Genomic DNA, 24,508 nt, shown 5'->3' with positions numbered 1-24,508 from the left:
GGGAAGTGTATCCTTCCGTAACATGATTATGTTAAATTGGCAATTAAAAACAGGGGTCAACTTTACCTAGCTTTTAGTGTGCTTCATCCCACAGCTTTGACTTCTGATCTAAGCTTAGTCGAGTGAACTGAAACCTACATGTGTGAGGCTATTATTGCTTAAACTCTAGCTTCATCAGAAGAGTCTCTTGGCTATTATGAAGATATATTCTCTCAGCTTTCAGGAACTAATTTAATGGGCTATTGGCTTTGGAAAAATCAATATTTATATTTAATCTCACAAACCTATTTGATGTTTTTTACTTTCACCATTCAGCGTAGAGAATAAAAAGTGAAGGAACTCTTCAACGTGATACTTTAATTTTAATTTAAAGGCTCAGTGCTTTAAGAATAATGTTATATTCAATAACACTGTGTTTATATTACAGGTGTGTGAAGCCGGCAAGGTCTTCCAGTTTAAAAGAAGCAAGTGCCACATCGCTCAGGAGAAACCTAATAATAAATCAGAAAAATTCACACTTAACTAAAGTGAGTTTAAAAGATGAAAATTTAAATATCTCAGTGCTTCAATAGATTATACTCTTATTGTTGCTTTTATTGAGTCAGTCTTTTAGCTCTGCAATGTTTCTTTTAAACTCCAGCCACAGTGTTTGAAAATATTCCCAGATATTCAGCAGCGCTGAGTATCTGGATAGACCAACAGAGTTATCAGGATAACAGTGATATTCAGCCCTGCTATGTGGATAACTTGAGACAGCAATGTTTCTGTCCTAACCTATCTGGAGAGTTATTTGTATAGCAGCGCTGAACATCTGAATATCGCTACTATCCGGATAATTTCATGCTATGCCCTCACTCCACCCACGCACCATCCTGGTTATTCATTCATTCATTTAGGGGCCCTTTTAGTAAGCCACTCAGGCGCCTACGCGTGCCCAACATGCGCCAATTTGGAACTACCGCCCGGCTACCGCATGGCCCGGGCAGTAATTTCATTATTTACACGCGCCCACTATACGCCCCGGAAAATTTCTGGCATGCAGTGCTAGCCGGGCAGTAATCGGCATTGCACGCGCGCTGACAATTACCACCTAGTTAATGCATGAGACCTTACCGCTAAGTGAATGGGTGGCATTACGATCTCAGGCCCAAAATGGACAGGTGCCAATTTTCATTTTGTCGCATGTCCATTTTCGGCATAAAAACAAAAGACCTTTTTCACAGGTGCGCTGAAAAATGGACCTGTGTGCGTCCAATGCACGCGTCTACAGCAGCGCAGGCCACTTTTCAGCGCACCTTAGTAAAAGAACTCCCTATTGAACTTATTATACCACTTGTACTGCTATTGCCAGGATGTTCTGTAATGATTTTCTGAGTCAGTATCCAAATAGTGCCTCTGAAAACCAACAGTTGGTCCGCTCGGCAGCACTTTTAAATATTATTATTATTAGCATTTGTACCAGATGCACACAGCGCTGAACACCTGAAACAAAGAGACAGTCCCTGCTCAAGAGAGCTTACAATCTAAATAATACAGACAGACAAGACAGTTACAGGTGAGGGAAGTAATGGGTGAGAAGGAAGGAAGGGACAAGGGGAGGGCAATTGAGTAGTGGCTAGGAGCTAAAAAGCAGCAGTGAAAAGGTGGGTTTTCAGCATAGATTTGAAAACAGGTAGAGATGGAGCTAGACGTATAGGTCCAGGAAGTCTATTCCAGTCTTAAGGTGCTGCGAGAGAAAAGGAGCGAAGTCTGGAGTTAGCAGTGGAGGAGAAGGGTGACGACAAGAGAGATTTGTCCAGTGAGCAGAGCTCACGGGGAGGAATGTAGGGAGAGATGAGAGTGGAGAGGTAATGGGGGGCTGCAGAGTGGATGCATTTAAAGGTCAGTTCAAGAAGTTTAAACTGAATGCGGAAGCGGACAGGGAGCCAGTGAAGTGACTTGAGGAGCGGGCTAGTGTGGATATAACGATTCTGGCAGAAAATAAGTCATGCCACAGAATTTTGGACAGATTGGAGAGGAGAGAGATGGCTGAGCGGAAGACCAGTGAGAAATAAATTGCAATAGTCCAAGTGAGAGGTAACAAGAGTGTGGATAAGGGTTCTGGCAGCGTATTCAGAAAGGAAAAGGCGAAGTTTGCTAATATTGTAGATAAAGAAATGACAGGTTTTGGCGATCTGTTGAATATGCGCAGAGAAGGAGAGAGAGGAATCAAAGATGACTCCATGGTTACGAGCCGAGGAGACAGAGAGGATGTGAGAGCCATTAACAGAGACAGAGAAAGGGGGAAGAGGGGAGGTGGGTTTAGGGGGAAATATTGAGTCCCATATATTTAGGAGCCCTATTTACTAGGGTGTGCCAGGATTTTGCATCTAACACATATTCATACCAAAGTTAAGGCACATTAGATATAAAACCCGTGGCTTAGCTAGGGGGATGCCAGGGCAGCGGCCGCTCCCCCAAATGGACTTCCGCCAGTGCCTATTTTTTTTACTTGTGTTGCATTTAAAACATATGCCGGCGAAAGTCTGCTATCGCGCCACTCTCGCTCCCCCCGTGCCTTCAAGCTGGCTTCGCTTCTGTATAAAACCTCTGCAGTAATTGAGCAGGTCATTCCCAGCATTTTGAAAAAGGCAGCCATGCAGTCAATGCAGAGCAAAGTTCGTTACCACGCATTTACTCCACCTCTGGAGATGACGCTAACTGCACTCTATTTTTACCTGCTGTGTTAGCAGTTAATGATGTAATGACCAGTGGCATTTGAAGACATATTTGACACCTGGAGTGGATTATCTTTTAATGCCTCCCTTAGACCAATAAAAGATTTCCTTTCTACCCTCCCCATCCTCAATATAATTAATATGTTGGCTGGCAAGGATGCCCAAGCTCTGCCAGCAGAAAAGGCACTCTGTCCGAGCTCCTTGTGCAGTCTGAGAAGCGAGGAAGTCAGCCACATGTTTTCAGCTGCTGATGCTGCCTCTTCCCACACAGCTCAGTTCATGCACATGAAATAAGCATGTTCATGGATTGCTGGCATCAGTGACTGAAGCACACCACCGAATCCCTTGCTGCTCAGACAGCACAGGAGGTTCAGGCAAAGGATCTCAGTAGCATCTCTAGACAGAACTATTTGGGATGGTAACAAGGGGGGCAAGCTAGGTATGGGGGAGGGCAAGCCAAAGCGCCATGTCTGCACATCATACCCCTCCTTCCCTCCCCTTTTAAATTAAATAGAAAATACTACGGCTCTCTATGTATAAACAAATCCTCCCCTTTCAGCCAGTTTCAGCTACTTATTAAAACTCTCATTATAATTGATAGCATCATTCAACAAATTCTTTTGTACAGGACTGAAATCTGGATTCTCTACAGGGTTGGTCAGAATCTCAATATAAACCCTGCACCTCCAGTTCTGTATTACAAACTCCGTATTCTCCAACAATGGTGCTATTCTGCATCCACCATCTCGCTATATGAAAAACATTCAAATTATGAATATCACCTCAGGAATAGCACAGGATTTTTGTTTGTGTGGTGACTCTACAGGCTATGGTAACCACTTGTCCTGATCATGTTTATTTTGGGTGCCAAGGACCTACTTTCAAATAGGGCCAAGTACTTTACAAAATAACACAAAACCCAAAACTTATATACCAAGTTTACCAAATCATAACAGCCCTAACCCACTTATGAAAAGGCAGTATTTTAAATATTGCACTGGGCCCCAGAGCATCACTAATACTGCTACTGTGAAGCTGGACTGTTATATGCTAGCAGAATCCTTCACCTCAGTCGCACGTGTAGAACATGAAAATAGGGAACCACAATAAATATGCAGGTAAAACTGAAATGGAGACTCCAGTCTCCTACATCCAAGAAAGCTAGGCTCTATAAGCAGTGCAATACTGGTAAAACAGAAATGCATTTTCCCCTGTACTCTGCTAAATATAAAAATAGAAGGAGGGCATTGAGTGAATGACGCCTACCACAGAAGGAGAAATAGGGAGAAACCAGCCAGTTAAACCAACTGGACAGGAAAGTCCCTAAATCCAATAGAATGGTCAAGAGGGAAAGGTCTGAAAAATATACAAAGTCTCTGGCCACACTTGAAACTTTACTTTGAAAGATTCTAACCTGAGATCCTCTGGAAAACAGTCCCAAAGGGAAAGAGCTAGACAAGTGAAGGATCTCTTGCATGGGAGGCCTAGGCGTATAGTCATGGAAGGCAATATAGTCAGAAAATTAGCCTGTCAGGATGGTAAAGTTCATGATTGAGTATATGGGGTGAAAAACCTAGATAGATACAGGGGAATCCCAATGTAAAGGGATGTGCTACTGGTGCTGAAATGGCCACTTGAGCTGATATCCTCCCAAGGTCTACCCTCTGAATTGGTTCTCTTATCCCAAGACCCCCCCCCCCCCCCACACACACACACACACACACACACACTTTTACAAGTGATGAAATGGCTAACTTAGACTACCATCTTCCCACTACTCATTAGGAAGACCTCCAAGGGACAGAGGATGCTCTCATTTGTAATGGCAGTTAATTACCTTATCTATTTCTTTGCTCACACCTTCAGATAAAAGAGGAGTTTTTCCTGCCTCATAAATCACTTGAAATACCTCCAAAGGCCTAGACAGGGAGGAGGGCAATCTGTGAGCTAAAAGGATGTCAGCACTTGAGCCCAAGGTGGTCATTTCAACATCAGTGCGGGAGGCATGTTAGTGTGCCTGTGTTCTCACCAAAACTATACTTTTTGAGCTGTAATTATTTGTTTTAATGGATCCATGCAAATTGAAGGTTCTAATGCAATTTCTTTCAATCCATTGACATATTAATGTCTGTTTTCCACACCTTTTCATGTAATATAGCACATTAAGGGCCCTTTTTATTAAACCACACTAGGATTCCCAGCGTGGCAATGCTGACAAAGGTCATTCACTTTGAATGGGCTTCGTCGGCATTGCTGCGCAGGAATCGCTAGCGTGGTTTGCTAAAAGTGGCTCTAAGGTTTTCCAGTGTTAAGGGGGATTTGTGTTAATGCAAGTATGTATAACATGTGTTCATGAACTTTAATAAATAGGCCCCGGGCCAGTTTGCAATCACATAGAGTGTACTTGGGAAACACAGAAGGCCAAAAATATAATTCAAGGAGACATTTGAAATAAAGGAAAACATTGTTCTAGCAGAGCTGTAGTAATAGACGCCCACTGTACTTTCCTAAGCACATTCCACTACAGCTCAACTGTCTTAATGCTAGCACAGATCAATAAGAACAAATAGTAATGTTTTGTCTTTGGGATAATAAAATGTTTCCAGAGTATTTCCTTCCCCCAAGAAAGGATTGATGATTTCACAGCTCAGGGTTACATGCAAGATGTAGGTAGCAGTGTAAATACTTGGCCGCGTTGTGCCTCAGATATATTTCACTCAGAATTCTCTGCACATATTTTACTGGCACGAAAGAGCATTAGGAGAGTTGTGTATGTTATCATATCTTTTGTCCAAAGGTGTTATTATGGTAAATGTCAGTTCAACACAAATTCTAACCGCAATTGCTTACAAACAGTTCTGAGAGATAGCACTAATTCACCATAAGCTTGGATGAAAGCTTTTATCAGATACACTGCACACCAGCAAGTATCATCAGGGTGAAACCTTTCATGTCAGGCTGAAACTCCGAGAGCCAGGCCTTTTTTCATGTGTGAGAAATCTGCCTGCTTCTTAATGTACTTACCTAATAAATGGTTGCTTTTTTTTATTTTATGTTGCTGCTCATTATCACACACTTTCACTGCCTTCTTTTGCAAATGTAATCTTTTCCCTGCCTTGAGTATTGTGCTCCATTCTGGATACTATGAATTTGTAAGGATCCTGAGATGATGGAAGCAGTTCAAAGAAAAATACTAAAATGATATAAAACCTGCCGTACAACTCTTAAAAAGAAAAACTTAAGACAATCTAAAAAATACTTAGAGAAGAAAGGGATATTTATTTATGAATTTATAAAAATGTATAGTCTATCTGTTGGGAACCTGTGATGGTACAATTTAACACAGCCCTGAAGATATTAGCAAACAAATGTGCCTTCTGGAAGTTTAGTAGTTGGACTCAAGATGTAGCCCATCAGGCAATGGATTCCACAAGACTAATATAGTAGAAACTCAAAACCAAAACAGTTTCCATATAAAAGCTGAGCAGATGCACTGTGAATGAGTCAACATCAAAGAGTACAAATTAATATAAAAGTGGAGAAAAAGAAAACCTCAGAAGCGACCCAAGCTCGACAACAGTATAAGAGCCAAGGGTACACAGCCATCATGGGTCAAGAAAAAAAACTCCACTTTAGCATTCAGGTCAAACAAGTGTCAAACTGCCAGCTCATAACAGGAATCACACAAGCAAAAAGGGCTATGGAATTTCAGTAAATGTATCTTTATCTTTTCCAACTTCGTCACTCCAGGACTTCACCATAGCAGGTAAATAATTCCCACCAGGGCAACCCTGTTTTGCACAGCTGCTTCAGGGGAAATATACAGAGGACAGGGATAGCAAAAAAAGTTGAGGAGTAGGGTACAAGTCATGAGGAGGGGGAATCTAATGTTTAATAACTGGATAAAAGCTGACCTGAATTTTTTTCAGATATCACAAATGCGCCTTTATTCATATGAAAGACAACTGAGCAGGCCAGGTATATTTCATCGGTTCTTATCTCTATTATCTATAGTGTATTATTGTGTTAAACAGCAGTACTTACTTTGGCTCTAAAAGTAGTTACATGCCAGTTGTTTTACAGTAGAAGAGACTCAGACATACAAACGTGCAGCTTAGCAGAGGTTTGTTACGGATGGAAAGAAAAAATGGCATGCAAATAAATTCTTTTCCTTGTCACTCCTTGTCTTCCATCTGCACAGAATGGTGGTATCAGAAGATTACCACACTGTCAGCATGTTAACATCAGTAACCCTGTAGTAATACTTGATATGCCACAGACACGTATGCCCCAGCTTGTTCTACCACCCCTACACCAGTCTCTACTTCAGCAAACTGTACCTGCAAGACCTCTACCAGTGGACCCTCCCCTTCGACATACCCAGGTAAGGAGCAGCTATACAGTTTTGATCATCTTATCAGTATAAACACACATGTGACATTTAGAGAAGGGACCAATGTGATCTCAACTGCTCCTGAACTAGTGTAGAAAACTTTTATATTGTTTGTATTTTGGTACAATTATATATCACATCTTGCAAAGAATCCAAGTTCGCACAGAAAGGTTCAGGTCAGAACGTTCAACGGTTTTCATCCAATTATCAAACCCTAATTGGACACACTGCCATAAATTATTCTGCCATTTTTTGCTAATGACAGAAAAATGTTAACTCAACCTTTCAGCTTCGACGATCTGTTAAAGTTCTATGCTGCCATGTGCATACTTTTACTTTTAAAACTAATAAAAATCCATGGTGAAAAGTACCTGTGGACCTCTGAGGGATGTGAGCAGTACGAATTTTGGGGCCAGCTTTGCATTAACATTCCATAGTCTAGTATACTTTAACTGCAGCTGCAAGATGAAAGGAAATATTTCAGTTCTATTGCCTTATGATAATAATATCCAATCTCCTCATTACCATAAGTACATAAGTATATAAGTAATGCCACACTGGGAAAAGACCAAGGGTCCATCGAGCCCAGCATCCTGTCCACGACAGCGGCCAATCCAGGCCAAGGGCACCTGGCAAGCTTCCCAAACGTACAAACATTCTATACATGTTATTCCCGGAATTGCGGATTTTTCCCAAGTCCATTTAGTAGCGGTTTATGGACTTGTCCAACCGTCTATCTAACCCATTTTTAAACTCTGCCAAGCTAACCGCCTTCACCACGTTCTCCAGCAACGAATTCCAGAGTTTAATTACGCGTTGGGTAAAGAAAACTTTTCTCCGATTTGTTTTAAATTTACTACACTGTAGTTTCATCGCATGCACCCTAGTCCTAGTATTTTTGGAAAGCGTGAACAGACGTTTCACATTCATCTGTTCCACTCCACTCATTATTTTATATACCTCTATCATGTCTCCCCTCAGCCCTCTCTTCTCCAAGCTGAAAAGCCCTAGAACAGAAGCCTCCATTTCCCAGCCTCACATAAACTACAGAAAATCAAAAACAAAAAGGTGCACTGATTGAGCAGTTGACCACTGGAGGGATTAAGGCATGACGCCTCCTTAATCCCCCATTGGTTGCTGTCACCCTCCTCCTCCCTCTCCCCTGAAAGTAAACCTGGAAAGGAAAGCCAGGTTCTATGTCAGCTTCAGGTATTATGGGCATTCTGAACAAAGCAGCAAGCAGAGAAGTAGCCTAGTGGTTAATGCAGGGACTATAAACCAAGGAACGCAGGTTGAAATCCCAGTGTAATTCTATTATTTCTTTTTTCTGGGGCTTACTTCAGGAGCAGAAAAATATTTACTGTACCTAAAGATATAAGACACCTACCAGCCTGAAGGCTATTGAAGTGGTGTTCATTCAAGTACAGTAGGCATTTTTCTGTTCCTGGAGGGATCACAGTTACAAAAAAAAAAAGAGTTACAGTGGTATTTGAATTTGCATCCCTTGGTTTACAGTCCACTGTACTAACCATTAGGCTACTCCTCTGTTCTGCAAGGCCATCTGTGTGGCCATTTTAATAAGAATGCTGCCAGGCAGATGCTATGCCTTGTTTTCCCCCAGTTATCATTTAAATGTTTCAGCTTGTAAAATGGTTGTTCAGGATGGATGTCTCCAACGTAAGGATGTCCTTCTCGCATATTTTTGAACAAGGAAATCTGGACATCTTTCCTCTCGAAAATTGCTGTGAAATAGATGTTTTCTTTGGACATTATGAGCAGGACATTCCAATTCTAACTTGGATATTGTGTAAATAGCATGTCTATAAATAAATCCAATCACAGCTTGTCGGAGAATTAGTCACTTATTTTACATTTGCAGAGCTTGTTAACAAGGAGGAACATCCAGTTGGGACCTTAGTCTCTGCTAGATTATCCTGACTAACGTACAAAGTGGTTTCATTTTTATTCTATAAACTACAGATGATGTAATGAATTCATTCCATTCAGGACTACAAAGAGAGGGTTACAAAGAATACAGATGGCCCATCTCTGGATCATAAATATATCACTCTGGTACCTAAGAAGAGAAAAAGTAAACATTTCTACAGATAGCTTATCTATTAGCTATTGCCTGTAATGCCTGGACAATCCTGAGGTTAAAGGTGAAGGTTGAGAGCACAAGGCAGTCATATAAATTAACAACATTTTCTACAATTTTTCAGTTAGAAAAGAATGTAACCCTTTGTTGACCAGTTTCACAACATTTTTTTTCAAAAATGCCCCTCCACGTAGATTGTGCAGAACCAAGAAGATACAATACACAAAAAGGTGAAAATGAACAGGCTAATTTCCAATACTGAATATTTAGCTAATAGTTTGCCATCATTCCTTCTGGAATTCGGGCAATTTACTTGCTATTTTAGGGCATGTTTTACTAAAGCACGCTAGCGGATTTAGCACACACTAAAAATTAGTGTGAGCTAAATGCAAAGATGCCCATTATATTCCTATGGGCATCTTAGCATTTAGCATATGCTAATCATTAGTGCATGATAATTTAAAAGGGCTCATTTTCAAAGTACTTAAACTTACAAAGTTCCATAGGTTACTATGAAACATTGTAAGTTTAAGTGCTTTGAAAATACGCCGCGTGACACATTTGCTAGTGCACCTTAGTAAAAATGGCCCTTAGTTAATTATAGTATCCAGGTCCCCTAACTTTTTACATTCCTTCCACTTTTCTATCAGATTCAGACATCAGTTACTCTTTTCCTGGTGCAGTTCTTCACTTTTTGTTTACTTTCATTCAGCATGGATCCGCTAATGGATCCTCAGAAGCTTAGCGGAGATTGGGTGGCAGAGCCGGTGGTGGGAGGAGGGGCTAGTGGTTGGGAGGTGGGGCTAGTGCTGGGCAGACTTCTACAGTCTGTGCCCTGAAAATGGCAGATACAAATCAAGGTCAGGTATACACATAAAGTAGCACATATGAGTTTATCTTGTTGGGCAGACTGGATGGACCGTACAGGTCTTTCTCTGCCATCATCTACTATGTTACCATGTTACTAAATTATGTCAGTCCTCTATTTCATGATTTTTTCTGATAGCTCATCTACATAAATCCAATATCCTGATATGCGATCATTATTTAATTTGTATAGAGAAATGTAGAATCTAGAGATTGCAGTATAGTATGAACAGACCACTGTACTGGACAAGAACCCAACATGGCCACATTTCGGAACTTTGCCTTAATTAGAAAAAAAACGTTTCTAAATCTTGATTTAATTACTCTGTTTTATGATAATATTAAAAAAAAACATTTTTGGCATAAACATATTATTGTTGAACAGCAGCCTTCTGATTATTGATGGATGACATTACCCTGTTAAACCGAAGGTTATCAGTATTCTTGATGTGATTATCTGTGATATATTTAAAGTGACTGTATTTGTTTTTGCAGGATTTGTTTGTACTCCAGATGCAGGCAATGTGCCGAACTATGGCCATGTTGGGCTCTTGACGATTTTTTCTAATAGACTGTTGACGCTGTACTGCTTTTGTGGTTCCTTGTGCTTTGGCACTCTCATTCTTGCACTTTGGTGGATATTAGCCACTTCTTTATCATGCAATAGCTAGAGATAAGTCATAAACTTGAGAGTTGAAATCAAGACCCATAATCCCAACCATAATCCAGGTATTCCCCTCAGCAAAATGGGAAAACAGTGGAAATGGTGTCACCAATAAATAGAGCTTTCCCTCGGTTCCATTTGGCAGAGTTGGATGAGTCATGATCTTCAGATTTCGTTTATATAATGTTATAGGAGGAAAGTGTGTAAGAGGCAGTGAATGTACGTTAGGTGAAGATAAAGGAATACTTATGTAGCGGCCACCCTCTGTGATAACAGCCTTCTTTGAATTGCTCAAAGAAGGAGGATGTTTGAAGATACAAACCAGTCAAGATTGAAAGCGATTAAAGTGATCAGGAGAGGCTCCTGCTTGCTTTAAATTGGGCTTAGTAGGCCTACCACCAATATTCAGTGGCACTTATCTGGGCAGTGCCACTGAATATTGGTTTTTCAATCCCTGATAGCTTTCTTCGTATATTTCCTTCTCTGAATATTCAATTCCTCCAGGACTTCCATTTTATTTGCAATATTTCTTTCATAGATGTGCCTTAATCTTAGGCTGTTGCCTTCAAAAACTCTTTCAAGGAAAACATCAGTTGGGTTTGGTTTTTGGTTTGTGCCTTTCTTCCATGGTCTTTCAATGCTATTTTCTATTATTCCTTCTTATCATGAGAATCACATCCTTCTCCTCTTCCATGTCTTTCCAGAGCCCTGCTGATTGCTCTTGGTTCTCTGTACTGGGTACTGATGATGTCCACTCCAGCCTTGATCCTAATCTGTTTTGCTATTTACAGGACCCAGACTATAGAAGTCTGGCCATCAATTGACTTACTTTTCAACCTCTGGAACTGTGTGAAAGGACCAGGGTGCACAAAAATAATGTCTCTGATGAGCTGGGCACAGGCCAGGGCCGGGCTAATTCCCGGCAGTCTGGGGGGTTTATGCCACCACCTTGGATAGCTCAAGTACAGTCCCAAAAAGAATTCACTCTCACACCTGGATTGCTTTTTAAAAATGTGAACTTTACTAACAGGAAATTCATGCAAAACTTTCAGGTTAACAGGCTCCAAAATTCCCAAGTACTCAGTCTTTCAGTTTCGATCTCATGAAATTTGCACTCTGTTCTTTCCTGTCAAGCCCATCCCACCTGGCAGGACAACCCAGGGCTGCAGCTTACCCGCTCCCTTGCCAGACAAGCTTCTGCTGGGCTTTTCTCCAGCTGCAAGACTGTTTCCCTGCCCACCTTTTCCCTCAGAGGTGTAGTTCCACTCACCCTCCTCTGAACCAAACAGGTAGTCTCCTGTTCCATTTGCGGTGGGGATATTCTCTCTCCCCCTTCCCTGGAGCCTTTTCACTCTAACCTCTTCTCCTCAGCAATTTCCAAATGCAGCCCCTATTTCTGATGTGGGGCAGGATAACCCCTCTACTTCACAGGTCCTGGTGGGGGTTTGGCCAACCAAAGGCCTTGTGCTCAGTATGGTAGATGTTTTTATTACACACCAGCCCCACCCTAAATTCTATCCCATTGTCAGTCCTGTAACGTATCAATTTTTCTCATATCACATCAACAGAACTGTACCAATATGCATTCTCCACATAAGAATGGACTGGATATATCCCTCTCCCCCACCCTCCCCAGCCAATGGTCACTCCCAAACTTCTCCCAACCTCTGGTTAGGAGTCGAATATATGTAGTATTCCCCTGGAGGAAACTCATCCAGAGTTAACTCCATTACTGGTTTCCCCAGGGGGGTTACAATTAAATAGCTTGCCAGTCAAACATTCCCATCCTAACTCTGCTGCCCTACTTCACTTTAAGGAAAAAGCCAGGATTTCTTCTTTTTAATAGAAAACAAGGCAGTTTTATGCTTATTATCCAGGTACTTTATTCCAGAGATCTGATCATATTGCTTTTTTACAACCTCTGCTGTTTCACCTGACAGACTGTTAGCACCATCTAAGGAGATTCTGCAGGTAGAGAGAGAGAGAGAGAACATATAGTGAAAGGTTTTCTGCACAATCATGCTGTTTTGAAGCAACGTGTGGTATGACCCTTTACTTAAGAAAGGTCAATCCTTATACCTCATAAATTGTGAAGTGCACAAGTGTTTGACTGAATTGTCCTCTGCTGGTCTATTTTTTAAAATACACTTACTGTCAAAATAAATGTGTGATTCTTTTATTTTGGATGTCAAAATATATACTTTGGCATCTTTACTCATTCAATTGAGAAGCGCAGGTCTTAGTGCATGGAAGACAGCATAAGCACTATCTCAAAAATTCTATAAATGGTACTAAAAATTGCACGCATGCCCAATTTGCACTTACAATTTAATTGAATGAGTCAATTAGTACCAATAATTTGGCTCTAACAATCAATTACTGGGGCATTCCTGAAATTTATGCACGCTGTTATAGAATAAGGGGGATCTGCACCTCATTTAGGCATTAGAATTTATACCAGGGTTTAGTTGATGTAAATGGTCACACCTAAAGTTAGGTGCAGTTCCTGGCGCCAAGCACTATTCTATAAACAGCACCTAACTTTGAGCGCCATTTATAGAATAGTGTGTACTGTGTTTTTTAGTCGGCGCAAATTGTTCGGCACCACTTATAGAATTCAGCTCTATTTACTACACAGCTGCTCAGTCTTCATGTGAATATGATATACTTCATTTCCATTTACATTAACACGTGTACAAACAAAGTTTTAGAATGGTTGAGGATACATGGTATGAGGTTAGAATTAGCTTTGGCAAATTTTTTTTTGGGGGGGGGGATTTAAAAGCCAGCCCGAATCTTAGAAGCCAGAAACCTCCCACCCGCCATTGTCTCCAGGTTAATTTAAGAGCAGGGGAAGGAGAGGAAGAGATGTCTTCTGAGGTTTACTGTGACTCCTTTAGATTAGAGAGTTGCACAGGGACAGAAATCTAACCCGTCCCCGCCGGTCCCTGCAGGAATCTAACCCATCCCCACCACAAGTAATCATCCCTAAGCCTGGCTCACCCAGCCCCACCCTCGATGCACTGCATTGTACCCCGCCGCACAGTCTCCTTGACCCCCCCCCCCCTCCAAAAAAAAAAAGCCAGATTCTAAAAGTAGTGAAAATGCTGGTAAAAGTAACATAAGTGCATTTTCTTCTGTACTCTGCTAAATACAAAATTGTAAAAGATATACATTTTCAAAAAAGCAAAGATCCATGAGCAGCATGTCCCCCTTTCCTTTCCCTCCCATCTATGAGCAGCATGTCGCCCTCTCCTCTCTTCGCCATCCCCTTCTATCTCATGTGCTCTATTTTCCCCTTTTCCCTTTCCCCCTCCATGTACGTTCTCCTTACCAATCTTTTTTCCAGCCCCCTCCCTTCCTGCAACCACACTCTGTCCAACCTTTTTACAGCCCCCTCCCACCTATCCACGACTCCATCCATTCACCTCCCCTCCCCTCCCCTCCCCTCCAGAACTGAGTCAGGGTGCCCTCCCTGAATATACCTCAATGCATCCTGGTGGTCTAGCGGCCTCTTTGGGGCAGGAAATATCTCCACTCTTTCCTGCCCGCTGCTGCTGATCCACTCACTGGCCTCGCAAGACAGTCTCACTCTGAAAGCACAATCACTGTTTCTTCAAAAAGGTCTATTTGAAGACTGCTTGTTTTCAGTGCAGGTTGGCATATTTACCATTGGATCATTTCACTCTCCAGACAATATAGAAAAACTTCTGTGCTGTGTTGAGTCTTCTTTCAATAAACCTTGTGTCATTAAGAATTTGAAGTCTCGTTGATTTGTCTCTGGAAAACCTGGTCCACTTCCCACTGTTCCTGTGTCTTACTGGTCATCTCCACTCTTTCTTGTTGTGTATTTGGAAGAGCCATCATATCAAACCCAGAAGCATCCTAGAATTTGCATATAAGTTGTGCCCTTTATAAAAGCACTAGTTAAGCATATTTTACCAGTTAGATGGCCTGATCTTGAGCTTAATTTTATAACAGGATGCCTATTTTAGAATTCCAAAAAAGTACATCTTTATAAAGACAACACAGGTACCTAAATAAACCTTAATAAATTGAACTCCCCAACCCAGCTCCTACAGTGTGCAAGTTATGACACACATTTTCCTGCTTCAAAGTTGTGAGGTGGTTTAGTTGATATAGTGCCGCTACCAGCGGTGATCTAATCAAGTTACAGGGACCAAGGGGAGGGAAGAAGAAGGACAGATGCTACAACAGGGAAACGGAAGTAGTAGGAAACAAGAGAGACACTGTGGGGGGAGGAGGAAGGAGAAAGATGCTTGACCAGAAGTAATGGAGGAGGAAAAAGAGGTGCTGGACCCAGGGAGCGAGAGATGCCAGAACCTGGAGTGGCCCTGACATGGAGATTATGGTACTTGGTGTGAGAATCGGGGGCTAGTGGCTGGGGAGGCTTAGCCTTCTCCAGCCTGTTATACCGGGTGCCTATGTTGCATTGAAATCCAATGATATTTGAAAAAGATAGTAGTAACATGATTAAGGTGCTGATTTTCAAGGCACATAGACTTACAAAGTTACATTCCAGCTTATTTTCGAAAGAGAAAGACGCCCATATTGCGACCCAAATTGGGAGATGGGCGCCTTTCTCTCATCGGCGCCCAAATCGGTATAATGGAAAGCCGATTTTGGGTGTCTGTTGCGGGAACGAACAAAGTTAACAGGGGCATGGTGAAGGCGGGACTGGAGCATGTTTATCGGCCGAGAAGAGATGGGCGCGCTCGGCTGATAATGGAAAAAAGAAGGGCGGCAGAAGCGAGAATTTGGGCTGCTTTTTTTGGACCCTTTTTTTCATGAACAAGTCCCAAAAAGTGCCCCAACTGCCCAGATGACCACCGGAGGGAATCGGGGATGACCTCCCCTGACTCCCCCAGTGGTCACTAACCCCCTCCCACCAAAAAAAAAGAACTTTAAAAACTTTCTTTTTCGAGCCTGTATGCCAGCCTCAAATGTCATACCCAGCTCCATCACAGCAGTATGCAGGTCCCTGGAGCTGTTGTTAGTGGGTGCAGTGGACTTCAGGCAGGTGGACCCAGGCCCATCCCCCTCCCCACCTGTTACACTTGTGCTGGTAAATGGGAGCCCTCCAAACCGCCCCCAAAACCCACTGTACCCATATCTAGGTGTCCCCCTTCACCCATAAGTGCTATGGTAATGGTGTAGAGTTGTGGGGAGTGGGTTTTGGGGGGAATTTGGGGGGCTCAGCACCCAAGGTAAGGGAGCTATGGACTTGGGAGGTATTTTAATTTTTTTGTTACTTTTTACAAGTGCCCCCTAGGATGCCCGGTTGGTGTCCTGGCATGTGAGGGGGACCAGTGCACTACGAATCCTGGCCCCTCCCACAACCAAATGCCTTGGAGTTGTTCATTTTTGAGCTGGGCACCTTCAGTTTCCATTATCGCTGAAAACCGATACCGCCCATTTCAAATCCAATGCATTTGCCAGGCACAAACCATATTATTGAAACAAAAGATGGACGCCCATCTTTTTCGAAAATACAGTCTGTCTCGCCCCTTCGCGGACCCGTCCTCGGAGATAGGCGCCCATGAAGATGCCCCTCATTTTAACCTATGTAACTTTGTAAGTCTATGTGGTTTGAAAATGAGCCTCCGCATGTATGTGCCTGGCGTAAAAGCCACATTGCTGTATTCTAGACTGCTTGAGGGTGCCTAGACTTTGTACCATTGATGCCTACAAAAACAATATTATGGTAATCAAGACACTGCATAATCAGAGCATGAATCAAAGTATGAGGGTTGGTATCAACAAGGTAGCTCTGCGAGGCTAGGAATTATCACACACCAAAAAAGCAAGTCTTAACAACTGATGACACTTGTAAGGCTAAGACAGCTGGGAGTCAATAATGACCTCTAGGTAATTAATCCAATGTAATAGGGGACCCCAGAAGAATGGGGACAACCAAAGGCCAGAAAAATCTCCCAGTGAGCCATGCAGCCAGTGTCTTAATGGGATTCAGATCTAGTAGATTGGTCTGTAATTAGGAAACAGTTGTATGAAGGTATAGATTATGGTTATATATGGATCCATGTACATGACTAGTAAAACAGCAGCTGTATAGATTTAGGGGAAGATCCTGTATAATGGTGGCTAGAGGGCTAAGGGAGCTTTTTAAAAGCAAAACAAAGGGCCAACACTAACCCCTATTTCTATAAATTAAAAAAAAATTGCCAGTGCAGCTTTTGTTCTCACTCACAATGCTATAAGAATCTGTTTTTGCAAGCATTGCTCCATGTATTTATTTATTAGGATTTATTTACCACCTTTTTGAAGAAAATCACTTAAGGCAGTGTACAGTAAGAATTGATCAAACATGAGCAATAGGCAATTACAGCAGTAAAAATATTCAAATAACAATACAAAGTATGATAGTATACTTCTTACAATGTCAGCACAATACGTAATAGAACATTTTAATTGACAGTGAAGGGTAAAGCAAAGATGGGACATGTGGATAGGTAAGAGTTTTGTGTTATATGAGTATGTGTTTGTAATAATTTATGTAATATGAGTATTTTATTCTTGCAGTTTATACAGATTAAAGAAGTCCCCTTGTTCTTTTTGTGTTAGTGTGTGTGTTTTTTTTTTTTTTTTTTGTAGGGAATGTGCAAACCAAATCCTCCTCAGAAACCTTTACCAGCAGATCCTCTGAATAAAATCATTCAGTTTAACAGTGCCTCCAGCACAAAGCTTGATAAAGAACCAGTGCCGTACGTATATCCTGCCAGGTATGCTTTTGAACAAAGACCATGTCCATAGCTTTGCATATTAAAAAGGATGAATATGATGTTCTATGTGATATGAAAATCCCAGATTAACTAAAATGTACTCATTATTTATTCTTCAATGCTACATGAGAAAAAGTGTTTTGAAGCTTTAGGTACCATAAATATGAAGGCACCAGGTAGACAAACCCTTACTACTGACAATCACCACTACTACTACTACTACTACTATTTAGCATTTCTATAACGCTACAAGGCATACGCAGCGCTGCACAAACATAGAAGAAAGACAGTCCCTGCTCAAAGAGCTTACAATCTAATAGACAAAAAATAAAGTAAGCAAATCAAATCAATTAATGTGTACAGGAAGGAGGAGAGGAGGGTTGGTTGGAGGTGTGTGGTTACAAGTGGTTATGAGGCAAAAGCAATGTTAAAGAAGTGGGCTTTCAGTCTAGATTTAAAGGTGGCCAAGGTTGGGGCAAGACGTAGGAGCTCAGGAAGTTTATTCCAGGCGTAGGGTGCAGCGAGACAGAAGGCGCAAAGTCTGGAGCTGGCAGTAGTGGAGAAGGGAACAGATAAGAAGGATTTATCCATGGAGCGGAGTACACGGGAAGGGGTGTAGGGAAGGACAAGTGTGGAGAGATACTGGGGAACAGCAGAGTGAGTACATTTATAGGTTAGTAGAAGAAGTTTGAACAGGATGCGAAAACGGATAGGGAGCCAGTGAAGCGACTTGAGGAGAGGGGTAGTATGAGTAAAGCGAAACCTGGCAGAAGACGAGACGGGCAGCAGAGTTTTGAACCGATTGGAGAGGGGAGAGGTGACTAAGTGGGAAGCCAGCAAGAAGCAGATTGCAGTAGTCTAAACGAGAGGTGACAAGGGTGTGGATGAGGGTTTTGGTAGAGTGCTCGGAAAGAATCACATTTGTGTAACTCCAGTCCTTGAGGGCCACCAATCAGTTTGGTCTGCAGGATAACCAAAATATGTAAATTAATCTGTTTCTTTCCTCAAATATATGCAGTTATATCACATTCATTTGCTATATCTAGGGCTTCTATTCTTGTTTATAAATTATAATTAGGGGATCTTTGAGGATACGATAAATCTACCAATTTTGGTATTTTTGTATTGGAGTCCTGAATCAGTGTTTATCAATTAAAATGTAAAATCAGAAGCCCTAGATATACTGTATCCTAAAAGCCAGATCTGTTTGTAGCCTTTGAGAAATGAAATCGCACACCTGTCCTAAATGCTTACCTTTTTGGAAATTGCTAGATATAAGTATCAACTCTAACTACTACATTGATTTTATTTGAAATAAGTTTGTTTTTAACAGACTAGCATGATCCTTTCTTTCAGAAATATTCTACTTTTAATATGTTTTCCTATTTGGATGTCGCTGTGCTTACCTGGAACACAAAATGTCTGAATTTTTTCACATATAATTTTTTTTTTATTTAGTAAGATATATAAGAACTGGTATGTTCACATGTCAATTCTTTCATTTTGCTTATTATTTGGTTAGGATAATGCATTTTAGTTACCAATGCAGTTATACTCTGAGATGTGAATTTTCAGTAACACTATCAGTGATGAGATTCCTACAACAGCTGAGTATATTTAAGCAAATTTAGAGTTACAGCTTAGCTGGCTAAGGGCTCCTTTTATAAAGCCACAGTAGTGATTACTGTGCGCCAAATGTGGTGAAGTCCATAGGAACTGAATGGGCTTGGTTGCGTTTGGCATGCTGCTAATCGCTAGTGCGGCTTTGTAAAATGAGCCATAAGCCTGCCAGCTCACTATTCTAACCTAACTAGCTACACTTTACTGGCTATACTGTAGCTAGGTAAGGGGACCTTTCATTAAAGTGTGGTAAAATCTAGGCTTAGCATGTTGTAACATGAGAGATTCAGGCACAACTTAATGAGAAAATGGACACCAATTGGCCACTTAATTGGTGCTAATTGGGCTTTAATTGAAGTTGTGCTCGGATCACCCCTGCACGCTATTCTGTAACTTGGCACCTAACTTTTGATGCACACAGCCCAAAAGGGGACATGGCCATTGGAGGGGCATAGGCAGGTCATGGGCATTGCCAAAAGTTAGGCATCAAATTATACAATAATGCCAATCCACGCCTAACATTGGGCGCTGGACTTACACCTGTTTCTATCAGGCATAAGTTTGTTACCCAAAGTTAGATACAACCTGCATACTATGCCATTATTCTATAAAGGTCGGGGGCCCTTTATAGAATAGGGGTTCAGCATAGATCTTTATGGTACCTAACTTTTTTTTTAACTTTTTATTTTGCATTTATACTTTACAAAGTCACACAGAATCAATCTTGAAAAGAAATAATAGAAAAATTTTACATGCCAATTGTACCCTGATTAAGAAATCTTAAAACTAAATCACTAATTAACATCATTGGCTAGGCGTTATTCTAACAAGAAATAAACAAAATCAAATCTAAATGTACAAAAAAAATTAAATTCCCATCAAAAAACATGAATAATAACTTGCATGAACTCTTAAAGGTCTCTTTCCCCATTATACTTTTAAAGTTGTGTATAAGGACTTGCTCATATGTTTTCATTGGTACAAACACAGAAACAAAAATCTTCAAAGGCTGTCCGAGCTTTTAATCACAGCGCGTCTCTAATGAGTTAAAGTGATGCCTCCAAGTGCCACCCTTTATAGTGTTACTTCTACGAGTTAAGTATATATTGCTTTCACTAAGCTATCTGGATACCCTATCTTTCCTGTTTTGGTGATATCTTTAAAAGATAGTTTGTTCCAAACCATGCACTTTTGAATGACTGTCAGCCTTCCCCCAGGTTCTAGTTTAAAAGCTGCTATATCTCCTTTTTAAATGTTGATGCCAGCAGCCTGGTCATACGCTGGTTAAGGTGGAGCCCATCATTCCAGAATAGGCTCCCCCTTCCCCAGAATGGTGCCCAGTTCCTTACAAATCTAAAACCCTCCTCCCTGCACCGTCACCTCATCTATGCATTGAGACTCTGGAGCTCTGCCTGTCTCTTGGGCCCTGCACTTGGAATGGAGAGCACGTCTGAAAATGATACTCTAGAGGTTCTGGATTTGAGCTTTCTACCTAAGAGCCTAAATTTGGCTTCCAGAACCTCCCTCCCATATTTTCCTAAGTCATTGATGCCCACATGTACCAAGACAGCCGGCTCCTGCCCAGCACTATCTAAAATCCTATCTAGGTGACGCATGAGGTCTGCCATCTTCACAGCAGGCAGGCAAGTGACCAGGCGATCCTCACATCCACCAGACACCCAGCTATCTACATGCCTAATTGAATTACCAACTACAACAGCAGTCCTAACCCTTCCCTCCTGGCCAGAAGCTCCTAGAGACACATCCTCGGTGCGAGAGGATATTGCATCCCTTGGTGGGCTGGTCCTGGCTATAGGATTACTTCCAGCTGCACTAGGGTGATGCTCTCCCCTCAGAGACAAATCTAATCTGGTTTAAGAAAAAAAAGAGGTTCTATGCTTATTCAGCAGCTGTTTCAGTTATGACAAAAATGTGGCTGTATTTTCTCAGCTCTCCATACCATCATCTTATTGTATCACTGTTGGAAATTAGATGCTTTCCGAGGATTGTGCACAAGTGGTGGCTCCTTCCATTGATGCAGCAAGGTCTTCATTCATACTGGTGGCTCCAAGGAGACAGAAGGGAAACAGGTGTCCTATGGTCTGCTGGGTGGTGGTAGCTAAAAGAGTAACCAAGTTTGCAAGGGTATGGGATAAGCACAACAAATCTTGCTATCTGTGGCGTGAGCAGAAAGGGCAACCCAGTGACATCTTTGAATGTTCTGGCAGCTTAGCAACTTAATTGGCTGGTTCATCAGTGGGTTTTAGGGATGCCCGAATGCATGCCAAGAGGTTAATATGAAATGGTAGTGGTAAATGGAGTTCACTCTGAGGAAAAGAGCATTACCAATAGTGTGGCACAGGGATCAGTTCTGGGTCCAGCTCTTTTTGACATTTTTGTAAACAATATTGTGGAAGGACTGTCAGATAAGGTTTGCCTGTATGCAGGTGATACCAACATCAGCAATAGGGTAGACACCCTAGATGGTGTGGATAACATGAAGAGGAGTTTAGTGAAGTTTGAAGAATGGTCTAGAATTTGGCAGTTATGACAATGCTAAAAAATTCTGGGTGATACATCTGGTCTACAAAAACTCAAGGGAGAAGTACAGTATATGGGTGAAGAACTATGCACAAAAGAACAGGACTTGCGGTGATCATATCTGATGATCTTAAGGCAATTAAGCATGTGGTTGACAGCAAAAGCCAGAAGGATACTCGGATGCAAAGGGAGAAGATGGCCAGCAGGCATCCGCATAGCTTGATTGATTTTACCATTGCAGGCTGTTCAAACAAACAGTAGTTGGGGCCATTGTGCATGCTGCTTGTTCTATTCTATAATAGCTAAAAGCTGCAGTGGGTCTATGTGGAAGGCTATATGAGGAATCTAAGAGGCTTACTAGTAATAATAGCTATTTAGGTCATGCTGTGATGACATAACTAAATTAGTATTTCAATCTGGCATACTGCAAGTTTTCAATTTCATTATTAGTCTTAATGGAGAATCAAGTCTGATGAAGGTTTGTCCAAGTTCAGTCCTCGAGGGCTGAAAATCCATAAAACACCACAATAGATAACACATCTTATTCTTTCAAAATTCTCACATAAAAATTGTGACATTTAGCTTTCAGATGTTAAAACAGAAAAAAATCTCCTTTCAGATGTCATAATGGGGGGCCTTACCAACATATTCCATACCACTCCTGATTTTATAAACCACTATCATGCTTCCATTCTGCCTTCTCTTCTCCAAGCTAAAGAGATTTTAACCTAACTTGCTGACCCATTCCACCCCCTCAATTACTCTTGCCACCTTTCTCTGTATCTTTTATAGTTCTGCTATATTGTTCAGAGGTGTGGTGACCAGAACTGCAAAATTATTGGAGGTACAGTTGCACCACATATCAATACAGAGACATGGCAGTGGAGGAGTAGCCTAGTGGTTAGAGCACCGGGCTTAACATCCAGGGCTGCCCAGTTCCAATCCCACTGCTGTTCCTTGTGATCTTAGGCAACTCACTTAGGGGTCCATTTACTAAAGTGCGCTGAAAAATGGCCTGCAGTAGTGTAGGCGCGGGTTTTGGGCACGCGCAGAGTCATTTTTCAGTGCACCTGTAAAAAAGGCCTTTTTTACATTTTTTCCGAAAATGGACGTGTGGCAAAATGAAAATTGCCGCACATCCATTTTGGGTCTGAAACTTTACCACCAGCCATTGACCTAGCGGTAAAGTCTCACACAGTAACTGGGTGGTAATGACCTACACTCGTCAAATGCCACTTGGCGCACATTCGATACAAGCGGCAGAAAATAAAAATTATTTTTTGGCCGCACATATCGGACGCATGGCAAAAATGAAATTACCACAAAAGCCATAATGGGCCTCAGGTCAGTAAGTTTTTCGGAAGAGACCTTACTCCATTTGGGAGCGCGTAGACGCTTACGCGGCTTAGTAAAAGGGCCCCTTAACTCTCTGTTGTCTCAGGTACAAAATTAGATTGTGAGCCCTCCAGGGCCAGGAAAATAATTAGTGCACCTGAATATAATTTACTTTGAACTACCATGGAAAAAAATAATAAATATATATTTTGATGTTTAGTTCACACCTTTTTCAGTGGTAGCTCAAAAAGAGTTGCATTCAGGTACAGTAGGTATTGCATTCCCCATTTTCCTTCTGTTCTTTCTAAATAATTCCTACCATTCTATTTGCTTCTTTAACCAGTGTCATATACTGAAGTGAAGATTTCAAACTACTGTCCAATATGTCTCCATGATGCATTTGCTGAGTGATAACTCATGAATACAGCATTGTGAACTAGCATTTGGATTTGTTCCTATGGGTATCACTTTTCACTAGTCTACATTAAATTTAATCTGCCATTCAGATGCCCAAACAGAAATCCCTTTTGTGCAATTTTCATACTTTGCATATGTTGGAAAGCATAAAAACTGAAAGACACATACACAGACAAAAATTAATGCTAATTGTTCCTCATAGTAAGCTGATACTGTTACAGAGAACATATTGGCATTACCACAAGAGCTCATTTCCTGGGTGACTGTTTATTGTTCATTGATACTAAGCAGGAAAGAAAGCATCTGTTCCTTTTTTTTAAGGGTATTTTTCAGCACTGGCTATGTGGGGTTTTTTTGTATGCTAATATAACTTCCAATTTATACTGTGATGTAGCACAAAAAATGCCCTATTCTCATTCACTACAAGGGTGCTAAAAATAGTCCATTTGCATTCAAATGAGCATGCTAATCATTTATATGGCACACATTACAGAGTATTTCCTATTTTAAAAAATATGGGGAAAATTCAAAATTAAATGACTCTGCATTTAGGGCCTCTTTTATCAAGCGGTACTAGCGGCTCCTGGTGCGGTAATGCCGACAAAACCCATCATTCACTTTGAATGGGCTCAGTTGGCATTGCCACTCGGGAACCACTAGCACGGCTTGATAAAAGAGACCCTTAATGAAGAATTTTGAGCTCCAGAATTAGTGATAAAGGTTAAGTTTAAGTCATATTTCTAAAAGATGGAGTTACTACTTCAGTGTTATATATCAGAAGGTCTCTGTTCCCAAAAACATACTGACCTGAGGCCCATAGGCCACTTGTACCTTTCATCTGAGACCCTGGAACCAGGGCCACAGGCCCTAGACCTTCAGCATACGATGCACAGGTTTGGATTGCTACCTAAAGCTTCCTAAAGGAAAAGTCCATAGACCATTATAAAAATGGACTTGGGGAAAATCCACTGCTTATTTCTATGATAAGCAGCATAAAGTGTATTGTACTGTTTTGGGATCTTGCCAGGTAGTTTTGACCTGGATTTGCCACTGTTGGAATCAGGATGCTGGACTTGATGGACCTTTGGTCTGTCC

The 24,508-nt window shown here is 41.4% G+C and overlaps 1 protein-coding gene across 1 annotated transcript in view; it reads left to right on the top strand.

The window, feature by feature from the left end:
• The window catches only part of ADAM12 (ADAM metallopeptidase domain 12), a 659,141-nt gene that overhangs the window by 624,475 nt on the left and 10,158 nt on the right, over nucleotides 1–24,508 (top strand). The window contains exons 20-22 of the mRNA XM_030202952.1: nucleotides 428–527; nucleotides 6,919–7,101; nucleotides 17,373–17,500. Coding sequence (XP_030058812.1) covers nucleotides 428–527; nucleotides 6,919–7,101; nucleotides 17,373–17,500 — 411 coding nt within the window. The remainder of the gene's footprint in view (nucleotides 1–427; nucleotides 528–6,918; nucleotides 7,102–17,372; nucleotides 17,501–24,508) is intronic.

This window comes from Microcaecilia unicolor, chromosome 5 (genome assembly GCF_901765095.1).
Source record: "Microcaecilia unicolor chromosome 5, aMicUni1.1, whole genome shotgun sequence".
Taxonomy (NCBI): Eukaryota; Metazoa; Chordata; class Amphibia; order Gymnophiona; family Siphonopidae; genus Microcaecilia; species Microcaecilia unicolor.
The sequence above is the reverse complement of the archived record's forward strand: the minus strand, read 5'-3'. Positions and strand labels throughout refer to the sequence as shown.